The sequence below is a fragment of the Engystomops pustulosus genome, chromosome 6 (assembly GCF_040894005.1).
Source record: "Engystomops pustulosus chromosome 6, aEngPut4.maternal, whole genome shotgun sequence".
NCBI lineage: Eukaryota > Metazoa > Chordata > Amphibia > Anura > Leptodactylidae > Engystomops > Engystomops pustulosus.
Window position 1 is genome coordinate 136,209,602 of NC_092416.1, and position 19,408 is coordinate 136,229,009.

The window sequence follows — 19,408 nt, forward strand, 5'->3', positions numbered from 1 at the left end:
AATTTATTTTACTCACTCATTGTGAAACCTGGGCCTGTTTCGATAAACATAAAAGGGCTATCCTGGCAGGAATGGTGGAAAGACACACACGAAGCTCTTCCTCAACAGTTCTCAGTTTCTCCCTGTTTTTAAGTATATGGTGCTGATTATTATGTGGCTCATATACTGCAAAATAAAGGGGTACAATGAGAAGAACTATGGCCATGAGGCCAGAGTACAAGTGCCAGCTCATATACTCATAGTACTCCAGCCTCATGACTATAGTATTTCTCATTTTACATTTCTCATTGTTATATGCAGTATACTGCTGGAGTACTAAAAGTACCAGCTCATATGCTGAGTATTCTGCCAACAGTTCATATACTCAGGCAAAAGCTCATATAGTCAGCATTATTGGTGGGCATTACCTTGGCGGTGGGCAACTGCGAGAGTCTCTCCGCTCTCAGGATGATGCGCCTCGGTGACGTCATTTGTCGTGCGAGGTTCAAAGCTTGCGCATGTGTTATTGTACACGTCTCCTACATTGTAAGAAGCCGTGACTGTGCATCGCTGCGCATTGCCGGGAATCAAAACACAGGGGGCACCATAGTTTGGGGAACTTTTCCCGCAGCACACCCGACCATGTTTCGCACTAGTGTGCCACGGCACACTGGTTGAAAATCACTGCATAAGGGACCTATAAGGTATCTCTTCCCCATATGAAGGGACCATTCGTATAAGCAAGTCATTACAAATGATTCAGGGGCATTATAAATGTTTTGATCATGTTTGATTTGGATGGTAGATTTCCTTTAACGTCTGAATTGAGCAACTTAAAAATGAGGCAGCACTCAAGAAAGGGCAGAGAACAACTTAGGTGCACATCCCAGGACTTAGACCAAGATCCATGGGCGTAACTACAGCGGTAGCAGCCATGGGGCCCACAGTATTAGGGGGCCCAGTCATCCCACCTGACACATTAAAGAATGGAGGATGTGCACCATTATATCTATATTGTAATGCATATTGTCCAGCATAATATGTATATAACATATACTGTGATGTATATATGCAGTATCTGTGATGTGTATAAGGTGTCTGTATACACTGTATGTGAGTATGTTGCATATGGCACTGTATGTATGTGTATATGCACATGAATATATTTATATGTGATTGTAACTCGCATGTGTGAGCATACTAATATGTATATTTTTTAAATGGGAAGGGGGGCCCTATGCAGTAGCCTGCTAGGGGGCCCTGTCTCTACTAGTTACGCCACTGCCAAGATTCATCCACATGTAAAACAGCAAAAAAAAGGGGCAAAATTCCGAGATTTGAACGTGACTTGTTTATTCACATGTGTCAAGCTACGTTTCGGCTCCTTAGACCTAAGGACTAAGCGACAAGAGCCCTTATTTCTATTTGTATAAAATAAGAAAATCACCTTCCACTAACTCGAACATAATACATTCAGATTTAGGCAGGAAAAGCATACAAAGGTACAGTATATTGTGGATTCGGGGATTCTGTTATTTTTTTTCTTAACATAGACCATATGTTCCTCACTATTGTTGGTGTATACTTCTTAATGTTATTGTATTTCTTGCCAGTTCCCAGTACGCTCCCAGTTTCCAGTCTGCAGCACTTTCCTGCCACTGATGCCATCATTGTCCCAGGAAGAACACCTAAACCTAAAGGCTTCTTTATAAGGGTGTAACTTGTAACCATTGTGCTCTATAGCAAAACTTGGATTGGGTTCCCACCAAAACATGAAACTTTCAGCAGTACATTTGAAAAGGCTCAGATAATGGTAGACAGTAGTGTCACACAACAGAGATAATCAATTTGGTGTTATCACAGTATAAAAATAATAAACGGAGAATACACACGGTGATGTCACAGTACAGGGATAGTATGCACACTGGTGTCATAGTAGAGAGATAATAGACATTGTGATGTCACAGTACAGGGATATTTCAGTGATTCCACAGTACAAGAATAATACACACAGGAATGTTACAGTATAGGCATAACAAACACAGTGATGTCACAGTACAGGGATAATGCACACAGTTATGTGAGAGTACAAGGATATTACAAACAGTTATATCACAGTACAGTGATAATGTCACAGAACAGAAATATTACACACAGTGATGTCACAGTACAGGGATAGTATGCACACTGGTGTCATAGTAGAGAGATAATAGACATTGTGATGTCACAGTACAGGGATATTTCAGTGATGCCACAGTACAAGAATAATACATACAGTGATGTTACAGTATAGGCATAATAAACAGTGATGTCACAGTACAGGGATAATACACACAGTGATGTGAGAGTACAAGGATATTACAAAGGACATCTGCAAGGCGGCAAAGTTTCTTTAAGGAGAGCTACTACTTCCCGACCAAGAATAATAAACACAGTGATGTCAAAGTATAGGGACAATACATACAGTGATGTCACAGTACAAGAATAATACATACAGTGATGTTACAGTATAGGCATAATAAACAGTGATGTCACAGTACAGGGATAATACACACAGTGATGTGAGAGTACAAGGATATTACAAAGGACATCTGCAAGGCGGCAAAGTTTCTTTAAGGAGAGCTACTACTTCCCGACCAAGAATAATAAACACAGTGATGTCAAAGTATAGGGACAATACATACAGTGATGTCACAGAACAGTGATCATACATACACATAGTGATGTCACAGTACAAGGATAATACACAGTGATGTCACAGTACAGTGATCATACACACAGTGATCTCACGGTACAGGGATAATACACAGTGATGTCACAGTACAGGGATAATACACAGTGATGTCACAGTAGCGGGATAATTGCCTCTTGTTCACGGGCTCTAGATAGAATGACAGTCCTGTTAACTTGACAGGGACAAAACTTCAATATCAACAGTCAATATCAACAATACTTTCAAAATTGTGTTATAAAATCTTAATTAATATGATGCGGATTTGGTATCTCTGGGAATACTGGAGTCACAAGCTTGACAAGAGTAAGTAGGATTCAAGGGTTAATGGCCTCCAATTCTTGCGTTCCAAACTGGATAGTAAACAAATTTGATGGTTGAATTCATACTACAGAAGATTTGCCATTAAAACCTAATAAAAGAAACCATTTCAGGAGACTATTTGTTGGGTTGTGTGCTAGGATTTGTTTCTTTCTCGGAGGAATCTACTTCCTGCTCAATTAGGACTTTATGTAAACAAAAACAAAGTTCTTGAAAATGTTTAAGGACAAGTTCCACTTCAAGACGTTGCTTTCTTATTAGTCAACCAATGTTTAATGAATTCAACTGTAAAAGTGTCCTCTTCCCTCATAAATTCCTTCCGACAAACACTGTAAAATGAGCAAATAGTTGGGACACACCTTAACTTGTTCTCACCACATTGACAACAGAAGCCACCAAACAAGAGTCTTCTGGGTCAAAGGTAGAAGAATAGCCAACCAAAGACTGAGAGATGGAGAATTAACTGCAAGAATAATCAAATGTTAACATCTTGGATTGTTGAGCACACACTGTATACAGCATTAGGCTGAATTCTAAGCTTCTTAGCAAGATTTCAATCCAAACAGGAGCTTAGGGATTGACAAGCAGAATCCGGACATTCTTAAAATTGTATTTTGTAAAATCCAGTTATTACATCTAGAATCATATTATTTATTGTAATATGTTATTGTGAAAGATTAATGAAACTGTATATAAGATAAAAACAGTTTTTGTTGCTAATAGCAACCAATCTTGTTACAGTTTGAAAGACCACTATAAGGGCCTGTCCATTTGACGGCTTTGAAACTGGAAAAATCTAGATAAAAATACACCCAATTTTACACCATATTCTAGGCGGTAATCAGGAATAATGGGGCTTATTTACTAAGGGTCCCGCGACCGCATTTTCGTCGGGTGTCCCCAACTTTTCGGGAATCGCACTGGGGATTGTGTCACATAAGATCAGAAAAAAAATTTAAATCACATTATAGAAGCTAGTTTAACCCTATAGATGCTGTGGTCATGGTGACCGCGGCGTCTGTAGGGAAATACCGGGTACTTACACGGCTGATCAGAATCCTCAGCATCAGGGTTGCCTTCAGTAGATACCTGTTAGATTGTGCTTTCAACACAGTTAACAGTGTGCCTGTCAGCCTATGCAGAATGCATAGGTGGACTATGTAATATGCTGGAAAACATTAGTATTGTAGTATATTACATTGAAAAATGATCATTTGATCACTTGTTCAATGAAATATACTGCAATACTAATGACCAACACTGCGACAAAATAAAACAGTCAAAAAAAGGTTTAAAAAAATTGCAAATAAAGGAAAAAAAATGAATAAAGATCCCCTAACGCCCCATCAGGTATAAAAATGAAATTTCACATTAAAAAAGTGTCACACTGCACTGCATATTGGATATCACCGCGTCCGTAACAACCTTTAAAAAAAATTAAAATTGTTACTGAACCCCTACGGTGAGCGCTATAACATATTTTTTAAAAACACGGCAAAAATTATGATTATAATATTTACCCCAACACGATACCAATAGAAAGTAATCCTAAAACATCTCTATATACAAAAAAAAATCAAAATGTTATGCCTCTTAGAACATGGCGATGCAAAACAAGCCATCTTTTCACCCAATGAATTCTATAATCTGCAAAACAAGTCAACTGTAAAAAAGCTATATAATGGGGAATCGCGTATTCGTGGTGACCCATAGAATAAAGATAACATATTATATTTATGGTTTAGTGAGCAGCCAACAAAAAAAAAGCTAAAATCCCTAAACAAGAATTCATGATTTTCTTATCCTCACCAAGAAACATTTAATAAAATCTCATCAATTAGCTGTTTAAACCCTCCTAAAACCTGAAAAGTGGATCTCATACTGGAAAAAATAAGCCCCCATATGTCCACATTGCAAAAAAAAATTATAAACATTAAACAATAAACATTTTATAGTCTGTAAAATGTGACAATGCAAATCTGCTCTGAATGGCGTCCCTTTTCATTCTATGCCTGGCCGTGTGATCATATAACACATATGGGTTATCGGCATACTCCGGAAAAATTGGGTATTAAACTTTGTCGAGCATTTTGTCATTTCCGGTATGTTAGAGATTTTTATCTAGGGTTTTTACCGCCCATCATGTTGCAAGGTGACTTTCAAATTAACCCTTTCATGGCTGCCCCAGTACCAGGAGAGAGAACAAACCCAAGACACAGACACGGTCTTCAGTTGCACTCAAATCACACTGTTTATTTCAAAACCGTCATGTATATAAAAACAGAAAAAAGCTTGCAGAGGGCGTGGAAAAGGAGATAAGGTGCTTGGATGCTATAGGCTTAGTTCAAATGTACTACAACTGCCCCTCTAATACATTCTAACAAAAGGTTAATAAATTGTGCTCAGTTCTCAGGGACCTTGTTCACAGATAAATGGTATTGTTTATACTAATTTCCCTGAGAAGAAGGAGATAAGCTGGTGCTAGAGCAGAAATATATAACACGGTAACCAAGAGGAGGTTCTGAAACCTGCACCAAATAGAAAAAGTGTAAAACACCGTGATATGCAGGTAATAAATTGTCACATGGTGGAGGTGTGTCTATATTCCTCCCACCTCCAGGGAATCAGGAATTACTTTAATGTGTAAGTTTCTGTTGTTTTCTCCCTTTTTATTTTGTAACTGTTTGCTGTGTTGTTTCATTTTATTTTGCAACCTTTTAGCATCTTTTTGGAAGCACTGAACTCCTTTTGTATTTAAGCTTCTTTTGGTCCTTGTATGCTCTGTATGGTGTGACATGGTGTCTGCTGGAGGGGCAAAAGTGGATGTGTAGTGGGATATTATTGGCCCCAGTTTTTAGATTCAATAAGTGGTGGCAGCATAATTGTGTGGGAACTGCCTGGGGTGTGGGTTATACTTAATTTGTGTCCTGAGTACAAGATTGACTGGGCTAAATACATTAACCCTGTTCAGTCCCACCCCAAGTCATGTGACGAGGCTGTGCGCCATCCATGACAAATGCATACCAGTCCTGTATACTGATCTCTTACGTGATATGATTTATCATTTCTACATTGAACCAGACCACGTGGTCTATTGCACATTTCATTGGAGATGATTTGCCTCCTATACAAGTATATTTCTAAATCTTGTGTTAAATAAAACTATTTAACCTTAAAATGCCAGTAACTTAGGATGACTGTAAAAATGAGTTGGCACTCAACTTATTTATTCACTGCAATATAAAACATACCACCAATGAAGATGGCAGCCAATGTGACCAATGCCTTTTATATCATGTATATTTTATCGAAGAATGAAATTATAAGGTGGATACCCTGGGCTAGTAGTGGACATGGAGAATTCTTGGTGATTGTTAGCTTGAGCTGCTAACTAAAGTATTTGGATAACTCGCCCACTCATCCACTCTCCCACTTACTTTGCCTTCCACATAAGCTTTCTTATGTTTACTGGCCGGAGCCTTCCCTGACCAGCACTGTGGTTTCCCAGGTGTCTCTCGCTTTGGTTTGTGTTATCACTCAGTAAACAGTATATAGTAAAGGAGACGCTTTGTGGTTGGTTGGAAAACACTGGCCAAATACACAAAGCTAAGTCACATACTTGAAAGGGAGTGGGGTTGCTGCACGTGGCTATGCTGGGCATAGACAATAGGGTCAAAGCAGTATTGATATCATAGGTTAGATAAGGGACTCAGAACCGATCTGCCAGTATGCTGTACTGCTAGGTTCAGACAGCAGTCTAGTTCTTTAATGCAGTACAATGGGTCATGCTCCTCACTTTTGTCGGACTGTGCACCTTTTTTGGGGATTACACTGCTTGCACAGGTATTTAACTAGTGTCTGCACTGGGATTTTGGAGCAAGCAATCCTTTTTTTGGAGCTTCCATGCAGCACAATTTATGGGACATGCTGTCGGACGACTGATTCTTACTGAGCACGGGATTTAACTTTCAAATTGTGGCCCAAGCCCAAGCACTTACATGCATCACTTAAAAGATGCTGAACTCTGTCACACCTGAGCGGGGAAGCGACACATGCAGGATATCGGGCACACGATCTTAGTGAATCGGGGCAATGTGCATTATAAACTGACAATGCACTTTCAGTGAACTCCGGGAACAGGGTCGGGGTTAGTCACGTTGGAATTAGGCCCCATTATTTAAGGATGGTATAATGAGGACTATATTATGGGGGTAATTTATCATATGCTGGTGCTTGGGTGACATGCCCCTTCTCTTGGCACATACATCAAGAGGCTTGTCTGTTTGATGTGGCATTGTTTTGCATATAAACTTGCACCGCGGCCGCACGCCTCCACGTCCACATGGTGTTGAGGTGGCGTAGTGCAATTATTTCAGTGTTTCTACACCAGAAACTGGCATAGAAGTGCTGATAAATGTCCTCCTATATGTTCAGTGGCCCAAAGATTGTGTAGACTATGTAGTGGTTGTAAAAGGTAGCACATAAGCTTTATAAATGGTTTATATTTTACCACACACAAGGGCAGGATGGTCTTTACTATTAGTGTAACCAGATCCCAAATATTGACAGATGGTGAAGTCCTACAGTCCTGCCCTGATGATGGTAGCCCCATGAAGAAATATAAGCTCCTGGAGTTCTTTATGATAGGAAGCTCCACATGGACCCTGTAAGCAATCTTCTTAAACCTTATAAAAAAAACATTAATACAGCCAGTCCCCGGGTTATGTACAAGATAGCTTCTTTAGGCTAGTTCTTAAGTTGAATTTGTATGCAAGTCGGAACTGTATATTTTATAATTGTAGCTCCAGCCAAAATTCTTTTAGTCTCTCTGACAATTGTATTTTAAAAATGTTAATGATACACGTGGAATTGGTAACCTCGTTGATCGCGGCGCTGCTATGTCCAGAAGTCACTTGCACAGTGTAGATGAATTCTTTTTTTTATAAAAAGTATTTATTGAATCACTACGCGTTTCGGTCCCGGTCTGGGACCTTCCTCAGGTGTAAAATGTGGTCCCAGACTGGTATCCACAAGAAATGGCGCAAATGTGTTTTTTCATCATTTTCACTGCATTTAGAATTTTTTTCCCGCTTCCCAGTACACGGCATGGAATATTTAATACCATCACTATGAAGTGCAATTTGTTACGCAGAAAATAAGCCATCACATAGCTCTGTACACGGAAAAATAAAAAAGTTATAGATTTTTGAAGGTGGGGAGTGAAAAATAAAAACGCAAAAACGAAAAAGGGCCTGGTCCTTAAGGGGTTAAAGAAGCACTTGAGTCTCTTTGCGCTCTTGTCTCCCCTTGATCCTCCTACCACCCCCGAGAGGAAACACTCGGACCCAGCATCTACCCATTTTAAAAATGTTGAATTGTCATAAGAACCAGAAGAAGCACAAGCAGGAAAGAAAGTGAGAGGATAAGGGAAGAATTGGAGGGGAGGAAGGCCACTTAGGGTCCCATTCTCCTACCTCCTTTTGCCTGTCCTTCCCTCTCTCCACCAGGTTTCGCTAAGTTCCTGGTTGCTCGTTTTTCTTTTTTGTTGTTTCTTTTTTTTTCTTCCTTTTCCTTCCTTTTTCTGTTTCTCTATACATTTGGATGTAAAATATTGCATGATTTGTATAATGTTTTGGCTATCTTTTTTCATTCCATGTATGTGACATACAAACTAGTGTGAATACAAATAAAAAAAAAATAAATAAAAAAAAAATAACCAGAATTAATAATAAAGCTCCATTACAGACACCTGTGATAACTGTTATAGCTGTTTATTGTAGCCTAAGGTTAAAGTACAGTAAGTTACCAACATCCAGAGGTCCGTTTGTAACTAGGGGTCGTCTGTAAGTTGATTGTTCTTAAGTAGGGGACCGCCTGTAATTTACGAATGTTTCCAATGTTTTGCCATACAGTTACTGTTGTACTTGTTTATGCTGCTGATGGATTTTCTAGCGAGACACAAGATTCTTTATAATTTGCATGATGCATTCTTATACTGTTTTCTGCAGCTCTCTCGGATGATGAGGATGTCAACACCATGCTTGTGGGTACCCTGCTGTGGAAAATTAAGCCAGGATGGCGTCAACAAAGACTATATAGGCTTGAGTCTGATGGGATGACCATCTGGTATGAAAGCAAAGCAAAAAAGGCACGTTCCAAGCAGATCTGTGAGTACTAGTCAGTATAAGTGTACTGTGGCATATTCTTCTATGATTATTCAAAATGTTTGCTCCCCACTAGAGGGAGCTCAGGAAATTACTGCTAGTTACTGCAAGGTCACTACACAGATGAGTCACAGTATTGACTATATCTAAGCCGTTGTTTGGAATTTGGAGCCCTGTGTTGGTGAAACAAAGTTTTGGTTGCAGATAAAAGTATACAAAAAATGTAAATTAATGTACACCCACCTGTTACTACAATGGTGAGTGCATTTGGTATCCTTTCTGTGTTGTCACCATATTTTGATAAAGGGTTACAAGTCCTCCCCATGTCACCTAAAATTAGCTTCCAGTGGGGCACTTTACCTGAATTACAGCCCTTTTCTGATATGCAAATTAGCTTTTCTGACTCTTGTCTTCTGGCTCTGACTCCTCTCTCTCAGGCTGTCAGTGAACCACGCCCCCTTATTCTGGCTGACAGCTCTGTATCTCTTCAAATCACTGCTCTGCCCCTTTGTACTTCAACGACAGACATATAAAGCGCTATCTACAGATAGGAAATATTGTGGCAATCCTTTTACATAGTGCCTTGTGTTACACTCATGACATGTGACCTCATTGCAGGTTCTTTAGCCTTCTAAGAATAGCAAACTCTACACCATGTATGTGATTACATGAAATCACAGCATCCTCCATGGAGGATGGAGAGAAGTAGAATTCCATGGAGGCTTATGTAACTTCATGTGGTCAGATACACACATGGGGTACAGTTTGCTACTGTTAAGACGCTAAAGGACCTGATCACTCTGTCACTCTGGTCACATGACATGAACTGTGACCAGTAAGGAGGCCTAAGGCCTGGGGAGAATTATATGGGAGGGGCCGGCTGATTAGGACACACATCCCTCTGATGCCAGGTAATATAAGATAAAAGGTGATTTATGTGGATGTAAGCCAAACAATTGTTATCTAAAGAAGAGTGTCTCTCAGTTATCAGAGCTCTATAGGAACCTTTCACTGGCTGTATATGTGCAAATGTGGCGACAGGTTCTCTTTAAATTAAACCCATTTGTACCCTGCAAAGTCTTTTTGTTTTGATTTCTGTATTTTTCCTTTATGGGTAATATTTGTAAAATTGTAAAACTTTGATAAAATTGTTTAAGTTTTAAAAAAAAAAGGTAAAATGAAATTAAGTGATCTGAAATGACATATCTCTTTGTTTGTTACCAAATCAAGGGATTCAACTTGCCATTGTATTCAACCTCAGAATATAAATATTGTGCAGCTATGTTAAAAAGTATTGGTGTACAACTTCTTTAGATTTGCTTCATTCTTACTGTTTGTACATTTAAAGCAAGATTCACATTGAGATTTTGGGTGTCAGGATGTATCAGGATGTGTCAGGAGGATTCATGATGTATATCCACAATGGAGGGCTATGGCGTATCACACTGTGTGCACATAAAGTGGGATACATTGTCCTGTTCCTTCCTCTCCCCCTTAAAGTGAGTGGGGGAGTGAACATAGGTAGAAGCAACCAATGATTTGGCTGCTGCCAATGTTCAGGGTGTTTCCCTCACTTTCATAATATGGTCACCTATATGCTTGGTGGAGGGTAGGGCTGGATGCAATAGTTTGCATCCACCCTCATTGCCTCCTTTGCTGAGCATATACAGTCAGTCCCTGGGGTATTCTCGTCTGGGCATTTACATCCAGATTCATTAATCTTCCATATATTTACAATTCTTCAATTGGATGTCATTAAAAAAAATTTACCGGTGTGAAGATAATTTCGATTAAATGTAGTGATATGGTCCCTTAGAAACAAGACTGTGTCCTTGGATACGGCCACCTCTGCTGGAGTTATTGCACAAAGAAACAAAAAAATTTTGTATATGAAATGTCCGGGAGTTACTGCATGTCCTACATCCCCCCTGTGGTAATGATTGCTGAATCCTGGTGGTCAGGCAGGACTCAATAGTACATGTCTGGCTATTGCTGCCAAAATGTGAGGTGGTCGTATCCGATGAAGCCATCTCGTTTCTAAGGCACAACATGACTATATTTATGAGAAATCATCTTCACGCAGGAACATTTATTTTTAATAGCATCCAATTGAAGAAATGTTTACATATAGCAAATTAATTAAATTTAAATGCCCAGATGGGAATACCCCTTTAAGAACACACAAGTTACAGATGGCCCCTAGTTACAAAAGGACTTCTCTGTCCACTGTGACCTCTGGTGAAGTTCTCTAGTTGCTGGTAATTTATTGATTTTTTATTTATATATTTATATATATTTTCTATTTTATATATTTTAATTTATTGATTCTCTAATTCACTGGGGATTGTGTCGTACGCGATCGGATTTTAGAGCATCGGCGCTCGCTTTCACGTTCCACAAATCGGGGGGCGGGCAGTCAGACGATTTGACGGATTCGGACAAGGTGTGGGATTTAACATGTCAAATTGTGTCGCAAGACATGCACTCACATACACCGGGAAGAAGAAGGTGAACTCCAGCAGACCTCAGCGGGGAAGCGACACATGCAGGATCTCGGGTGCACGATATTGGTAAATTGCACCAGACTTCATCCTCGTTGGACAACGCACCTCGGGGATCGCGACAGGACCGGGAAAGTAAATGTGCCCCATAATTTCAAGCTGTCTCTATCCTGGAACTGATAGACCAATAGAGTCCTGGATCCGGCCGTAAATCTTCTGACTATGGTCAGACAGGGTAGATTCTTCTCATGAATTGCTTCTTGTTTGCAGTATGCAGTTCACTCTTCCTCCAGCCCTACATTACAGGATGCACTCAGACACAGACCCTTCCTGCGGCAAGCAGCATCCTACAGAGACTTACTCTACAAACTACAGATAATATAAGATCTTTATAGCAGGGGAAGGAGGTATCGCTGAGTTGTCTCTGTGTGTGATATAGCTGAGATATAGCAGGGCTGACTCTGTTTGTGTTATACCTGAGATATAACAGAGGTGAGAATGTCATTGTGTTTATATCCATCTCATGGATCTCATCTTCCCTCACCTCTGATCTGTCTCATCTCTCTTTTTCTAAGTGTCGGATACTAGTGAGTGCTCAGAAGCTAAATAAAAGTGTAGATAAAGCAAGTACCCTAATAATCTAAGCACATTGTCAGCACACAGAATCTCATAGCACAGAGGAATCATGAAGTGTCTGTTTAGAGAGTCCCTTCACACAATCTGGAATATTACACTGACCATCACTGAGTTATCGGAGCTAAACATCAATAAAACTGAGTATAATTGTAAAGTAAGGGATTAAAAAGGTTCACCACTAGGGGATTCAAATTTGAGAACTTTCTTTCATGGGCAAACTCCTATAACTATAAAACCTATAGAACCTATGTTGTACTTAATCAGGGGACTGCCTGTATGTCGCAAGTAATAAGATGAAAAGATGTAGCTTGCTGCGTCTTTCCATCCTGTGTTTTCCACAGCATATGAAGTATACATTACAGACAGAGGCAAAAAGGATGCCTCCACCTGCCAGTATATGTATACGCTAAGCATACACATCCGGAGCTTTTCTAGCATATACACTAAGTGTATACAAAAGATGTGAGGTCAATGTATGCTTATGTCATTTCTATGTGTTCCCTAATTCCCATCATTTTTATACCACAGTCTCTGTTCTACACATTGAGTCTATACGTGAAGGGAGACAATCAGAGGGGCTTCGTAGAAATGGCCGCAGATTCCCGGAGAGTTGCTGCTTCAGTATTTCTTTCATGGGAAGAAAAGGGAACTTGGACCTGGCTGCATCCACTGAACAAGAAGCTCGCAGTTGGGTGCAAGGTCTCCGCAAACTCATGGAGAGAGCATTGGCAATGAGTCAGACTGAGAAGCTGGTTCAATATCCTTTTGAAAAAACATGGTAGCAATGATGTAGTCCACAAGGTGCAATATTACTTAATCTACTCAACTGTAATGTTTGTTTTTTATACTGTATTCAATATATCACAGCTAAGTTTTCCTATGGTGCTATACACTGCTATATTTGTTTAATGCCCCCTCTCCTTGCTGCTTAAAAAGTAATAGATCATTGCAATATATTTTCATTAAGAACAACCTTCTCTCTGTGCTTAAAGGGGTTCTCTGGAGGTGGAAAAACATGGCTGCAGTCTTCCAAAAACAGCGCCTCATCTGACCATGGGTAGTGTGTGGTATTGCAACTAAGCTCCATTCATTTCTATACAGCTGAGCTGCAGTACTGGCAGTAACCATGGTCGGGTGTGGTGCTGTTTTTGGAAGACTGCAGCCATGTTTTTCCACCTCCTGAGAACCCCTTTAATGAAAATATAAGGAGAAGTTGTTAAAATTCCTCTCCTAATAGAACTGACTTATGAACTGAAATATTATCCAGGTGTGTGAGCAGTTAAACTTTGGCCTCTTTTCCTCATAAATGAATACAACAAAACTTGATGGGCCAGATTTATTAAAAGCGAAAAGCTTATATGTAGATTTCTGATGGTAGGTTTCCTTTAAATAAATATAATGGGGCAGATTTACTTACCCGGTCCATTCGCGATCCAGCGGCGCGTTCTCTGCGCTGGATGCGGGTCCGGCCGGGATTAATTAAGGTAGTTCCTCCGCTGAAAAGCATCGGAACGCGCTGGAGTTCACCGGCTCGGGCTGAGTGAAGGTAAGTGCAAGCTCCGCGACAGATTTTTTGTTTTAAATGAGGCGTTTTTTCAGAATCCGTCGGGTTTTCGTTCGGCCACGCCCCCGATTTCCGTCGCGCACATGCCAGCGCCGATGCGCCACAATCCGATCGCGTGCGCCAAAATCCCGGGGCAATACAGGGAGAATTGCCGCAAATATTCGGGTAACACATTGGGAAAACGGGAATCGGGCCCTTAGTAAATGACCCCCAATAGCTCTGTGTCCAGTGCAACGGATAATATCTACAATATTCAGTGTGTCAGTTGCAAAGACAGCACAAGTTTAGCAAAAAACTGCTGTATGAAAAGATCCTTTACATATTTTGGAAGGGTCACATCCATCTTTTCTTTGGTTTCCCTTCCTTGACTGAGCTTCAATTGGATCAGAGATTATCTGCATCAGGCAGACAGAGATGGAGATGAAAAGATGAGTTTCCAAGAAGTAAAGAACATGCTGAGAATGATCAACATTGATATGAACGACATATATGCCTACACCCTCTTCAAGGTGACACCATTAAGTATATATATACTGTAAAAAGATATATATATATATTTTTTTAATATATATTTATGCTGCATACTGTTGAAGGAGATGTACTCATTGCTTAGAAATTATATTTCATGAACATGTTAGTTATTACAGCGTCCCAAAAGGTCCTATCAAAATGCAGTAACGGTTATTCCCGGCGTTTAATCTTTTTAACTGAAAATAGCGCCCAAAGCCGAAAATAACACTTTTTTGCCATTTTGAAAAATATTAAAAATTCTAGAAAAAGTGATCAAAATGCTGCACAGTCCTCAAAATGGTAGCATTGAAAACATCATCAAAAGTCGCAAAAAATTACAGCACACAGCTGGGTACACCGAGGTATGAAAAAGTTATTTGCGTCAGAAGAAGCCTCTTGATGTATCGCGCTGCAAAAATGCAGAGGCGGGCCTATTATATGTATGATAAATATCCTTGTATATATTGCATACATAAATAGATAGGTATAGATACAACATATATTTTATTAACCCATTCTATTTACTTTATACATTATTTATACATTATTTACTATCCCGGGCAACCACCTGCCTCTTCCACTGACATGGGGCCCAAGAAAGAAGACATAATTTTTTTTTCGTTATTTCCCAAGTCATTTGACAAGCACAGTACAGCTTTGCGGTGAAGCTGTTGGCTGTTGCTGGTTAAAGTTATTGGGGGAGAATTATCAGAATTGTCTGAGGTAAAATTATTCTAGTTGCCCATGGAAAGGCTCTGATTGGATGCCATGGGCAACTAGACACTTCTGTTAAACTTTTACCAACAGTTGTTGGTAAGGCCCTGCCTAAAGTGTGTATCCCTAGCATTGCCTACGCCACTTTCTATGAAACTCCTCAAGGCTTTTCTAGCAGAATATTTTTAGACTTCTCTTTCATTGTACTGTAGCTATGTATAGCTTGAAGGAGATTGGCACATTTAATGTAATGTCATTCTGTAAATGTCATACGCGTATATGTAACATAACGCAAAGTGCACAAAGCATAGAAAACTTCTCTCAATGAGGAATTTTGCAGTAAATCAGACACACAAGCCAACCATACACCCAACTGTATTGTAGACAAAAAATGAGGGAACAAGTCAGTGTTAACGAATAATTTTATTAAATATAAAAGCAATATTTATTACTTCATCAATTAGAGTGGCATAAAATACATTGCACAGTCCACATGAAACAGACAAACACTGTAGGACCCCCTACATACAAGACCCAGATGGATCAAAAGTTGTAATATGCAGACCATGTAGTAATAAGATTATAAAACAATGATAACCTGTAACCCCAGGGTAGTCTTGCAAATGTTGGAAGAATATAACATATATAGCTCACCTAGCATGCCTGTAGACTAGTGTAATAGCATCAACATCCAGACGTGGGAAAACAATAACGTGAAGCAAGGTATAACTGCAGCCAAAAGTAAGGGGTCTGTACTCATCACACCTTGTTAATACCCAAACTGACAATTTGGGGGCTGCGTCATTGCATGAGCTTAAAGGGGTTATCCGGGTTTAAAAAATTTCTTATGGCCAGGCTGGGGAGGGCTATTTAAACACAATAAACATGTACTTACCTCCTCCGGTGCTGCCGATGTCCCGCACCGCGGCCGGTCTTCTCTGTGTGCCGGTTTCATTACAAGTGTGCACAGGGAGCTTTCGGCCGGCCGGAAGCTCCCATGCGCACCATCTCTCAGCGCTTACAACGCTGAGAGATAGGGACGGATGTGAGGAGCCGTCCACATCACGGACCGGAAGCTCCCTGTGCGCGGCTTCCGTGCCCCTGTAAACAAACGTGGGACATCAGCAGCGCCGGAGGAGGTAAGTCCATGTTTATTATGTTTAACTAGCCCTCCCATAAGAAATTTTTTAAACCCGGATAACCCCTTTAATGTGATCTGCAACAAAGTTATCATTTTTTTTAATTACATATCTTTACCTCAGGGTCCATAACATTCTCGAAGAACAATCTTTAAAAAATGGCAACGAAGCAGCACTGCGTTGAATAAAAGTGTATTTCTTTATAAATAGATTGATACACTTTTCGTTAATGGAGTGCTGATTCATTGCCATTTTTTGGAGATTGCTGCTGGTATAGTCTGATCTTTGAGAGATATTCCCCCGCGAGTATTTGAACACAGCGTTGCTCCAAATCCTTTCTAAAGTTTGGTTTGTCTCTAAGGGCAGATGCACACACAACAGTGAGAATCGGCCATGTGCTATCCGTTTTCAGAACAATGTACACGGCTGTGCTAAATGCTATACTTTTTCATGGATTGTTTTCCACACTGATTATTTTAATGGACCTATACGTGGCCTATACGTTAAAAACTTTGTCCTCACATAATAACATTCTGATAAATGGGGATAGCTGTTAGACCAGGCACAGAGATACCAACAGATATTGTGCTAAACAATGAAGGGTCCAAGATTTCTGTAATTAAAGTTATGGAAAACCTTTAAACATCAGTCTTTTTCCTTTGTGTGTAGAAGTGTGATCGCTCCAATACAGACACCCTGGAGAACTGTGAAATAGAAGACTTCTGTACTCAGCTCATGCTGCGGCCGGAGCTGGAGGAGATATTTCACCATTACTCTGGTGAGGACAGGGTACTATCTGCAGAGGAGCTGCAGGAATTCCTGCAGCATCAAGGAGAAGAGGCCACGCTGGAGAGGGCACGGGATATAATCCACAGATTTGAGCTTAATGAAAAAGGTAATGTAATCATTGGGAAAACCTTCATTGGAAGGATTTCCTAAACTGTCATAGTAGGAAACATTTTCACCTGAGCCATTCAATCTCTCAATATCAGATTTTAAGAAATGTACATAAATCTCTTACCAGTTGGGCTCTGATCACAAAATTCCGTGCCGATCCTTCTTTTTAGCAGCTTAGATACACTTAGAGACACCCCATCCTTAAGACATAACATATAAACTGATCCCATGACAGGAGTTTCAACCACTGTGCTTTAGAAGAATTGGTGTACATGATGTTTGCTGTTTTTAGTCTACTGGTGCTCCATTTAGTTGGCACCACACAACCTTGCACTGGCCGTATTTCATGGACTGAGGATAGGACAGTGGATAGGACACCTTGCATTCTAGTGATATATGACAGTGATGGCGAACCTTTTGGAGACAGAGTGCCCAAACTACAACCAAAATCTACTTATTTACCATGAAGTGCCAACATGGCATTTTAAGCAGTAACTTATTGCTATCTGTTGTTCCACATCTTTCAATCGTATCGGCCACCTGAGGCAACCAATACAGTTGAAACAAGGAGGGCTAATTCAGATTCTCATTATAGCTTCTCTCCAGGGTCTCTCTGGGAAGAATGTTGGGTCCAGAATGAGGACCTCGAAAGGTGTCAACACCTTCTCACTTTTCCAGCAGTTCCAAACAGCCAATGAAGTGTCACTTTAAAATAGCGCTGAGAGCAGCATCTCATAAGTTGCCTGGGACTGCAGGAAGATTTGGTGGATTTGGTCCTGTTTGGTGAACTCTGTCCTGGGGTGATGGCCTCAGTGCCCACAGAAATGGCTCTGCGTGCCACCTCTGGCACCAGTGCCATAGGTTCGCCATCACTGATATATGATGTAAGAAGTCCCTTCTTCCCCACAAAACAGCTAAACTATAATCATTACAGTATCCATTCTGTTGACAAGCAAGGACTCCTTACATCATATATCTTTATGATGAAAGGAGTTCTGTCCCCGATACTGAGCTCAGCCCTGAAATCAGACCACCACACACTCCATTTTTACGCCCAACCACAGTGATTTGGTGCCAGTCTTGTCAGAGGTGTCCTTCACTAAATTCTGCTAAATATAATGGCAAAAATATTTGCTGCTGCCGATGTTCAGGGTATCTCTTTAATAATATAACTAACCATATGTGGACAGTTGAGGAAACACTTTAGGTCTTTGTTTAGCGGAGGCTGGGGATGGATACCATACAGTGGCATCTATCTCCCATATTTACAGGAGTGAGCAGGATGGAATAGTGTTAGTATGGCCAGCTACCCCACTATTCCATCTTGTGTTGCTTGCTGTATGCAATGTACACTGTCCAGAAAGATGCTAAAAGTATGCCTGTGTCTGCCTATATAAGTCTATGGACACAGTCAGCCTCTACATCAGGGGCTTTTCTGGTGTACACACTGAATGTATAATATAATCGTTATCAACATTACTGTCCCGCTAAAATTATTCTTTGGTTATTGTTGATTTTTGGCGGTTTAGACCCTGAAGGTGTTGTTTTATGTCACTTGTGTTTGGAAGAGGACAAACAAAGAATTCACGTTGCAGTCATTGTGTAAATATACCTGTAGGGGGTGATGCAGGGGAGAGGAATGAGACCTGTGTAGTCTGCTTGTCAGGTGTTATCATCTGTTTTGTGAACTAAAGCTTGTCATGTTCTGGGGAGTAAACCTGTTCTCCTTGATCTGCCAGTTCAAAACATTAAACCCACATCTACACACCCAACAATACAATTTATCATGTACAAGTGATTACACCAACATTTCAGTCATGCTTTGTGCAAAGCCTATCTATCTATCTATCTATCTATCTATCTATCTATCTATCTATCTAGAAAAATGCAAAGTCCAAAGCAGCACAAGCCGGTAAACGATAATTGGTGCAATAGCCGTTGATCCCTTGGCACGGGTCCTTAATATGCGTAGTGAAGAGGCAGCACTCAGTAGGTTGTGGAAAGATGGTGAACTTTTATTCCATCACATAGCGACGTTTCGGTGCTAAAGCTGCACCTTTTTCAAGCATGATAACAGTGAGACAGCTCCAACTATTTAAGGACCAACAGCCATGCTGATTGGTCAGTGATTGTGTGAAACAATAATTGATATAACATACCAAATTGATACAATAGTACAATATCACAATGTACATTTCATTATTAAAGTGCAATAGTGTTTATACAACATAATAAATAATATAAGTGGTACA

At 40.2% G+C, this 19,408-nt stretch overlaps 1 protein-coding gene across 3 annotated transcripts in view; it reads left to right on the top strand.

Moving 5' to 3' along the window:
- Positions 1-19,408, top strand: part of PLCD3 (phospholipase C delta 3) — an 85,395-nt gene that overhangs the window by 40,875 nt on the left and 25,112 nt on the right. For all 3 annotated transcript variants that reach the window (XM_072111206.1, XM_072111205.1, XM_072111207.1), the window contains 4 exons: positions 9,040-9,198; positions 12,861-13,088; positions 14,275-14,405; positions 16,929-17,154. In XM_072111206.1, the coding sequence (XP_071967307.1) occupies positions 9,040-9,198; positions 12,861-13,088; positions 14,275-14,405; positions 16,929-17,154 (744 nt within the window). The remainder of the gene's footprint in view (positions 1-9,039; positions 9,199-12,860; positions 13,089-14,274; positions 14,406-16,928; positions 17,155-19,408) is intronic.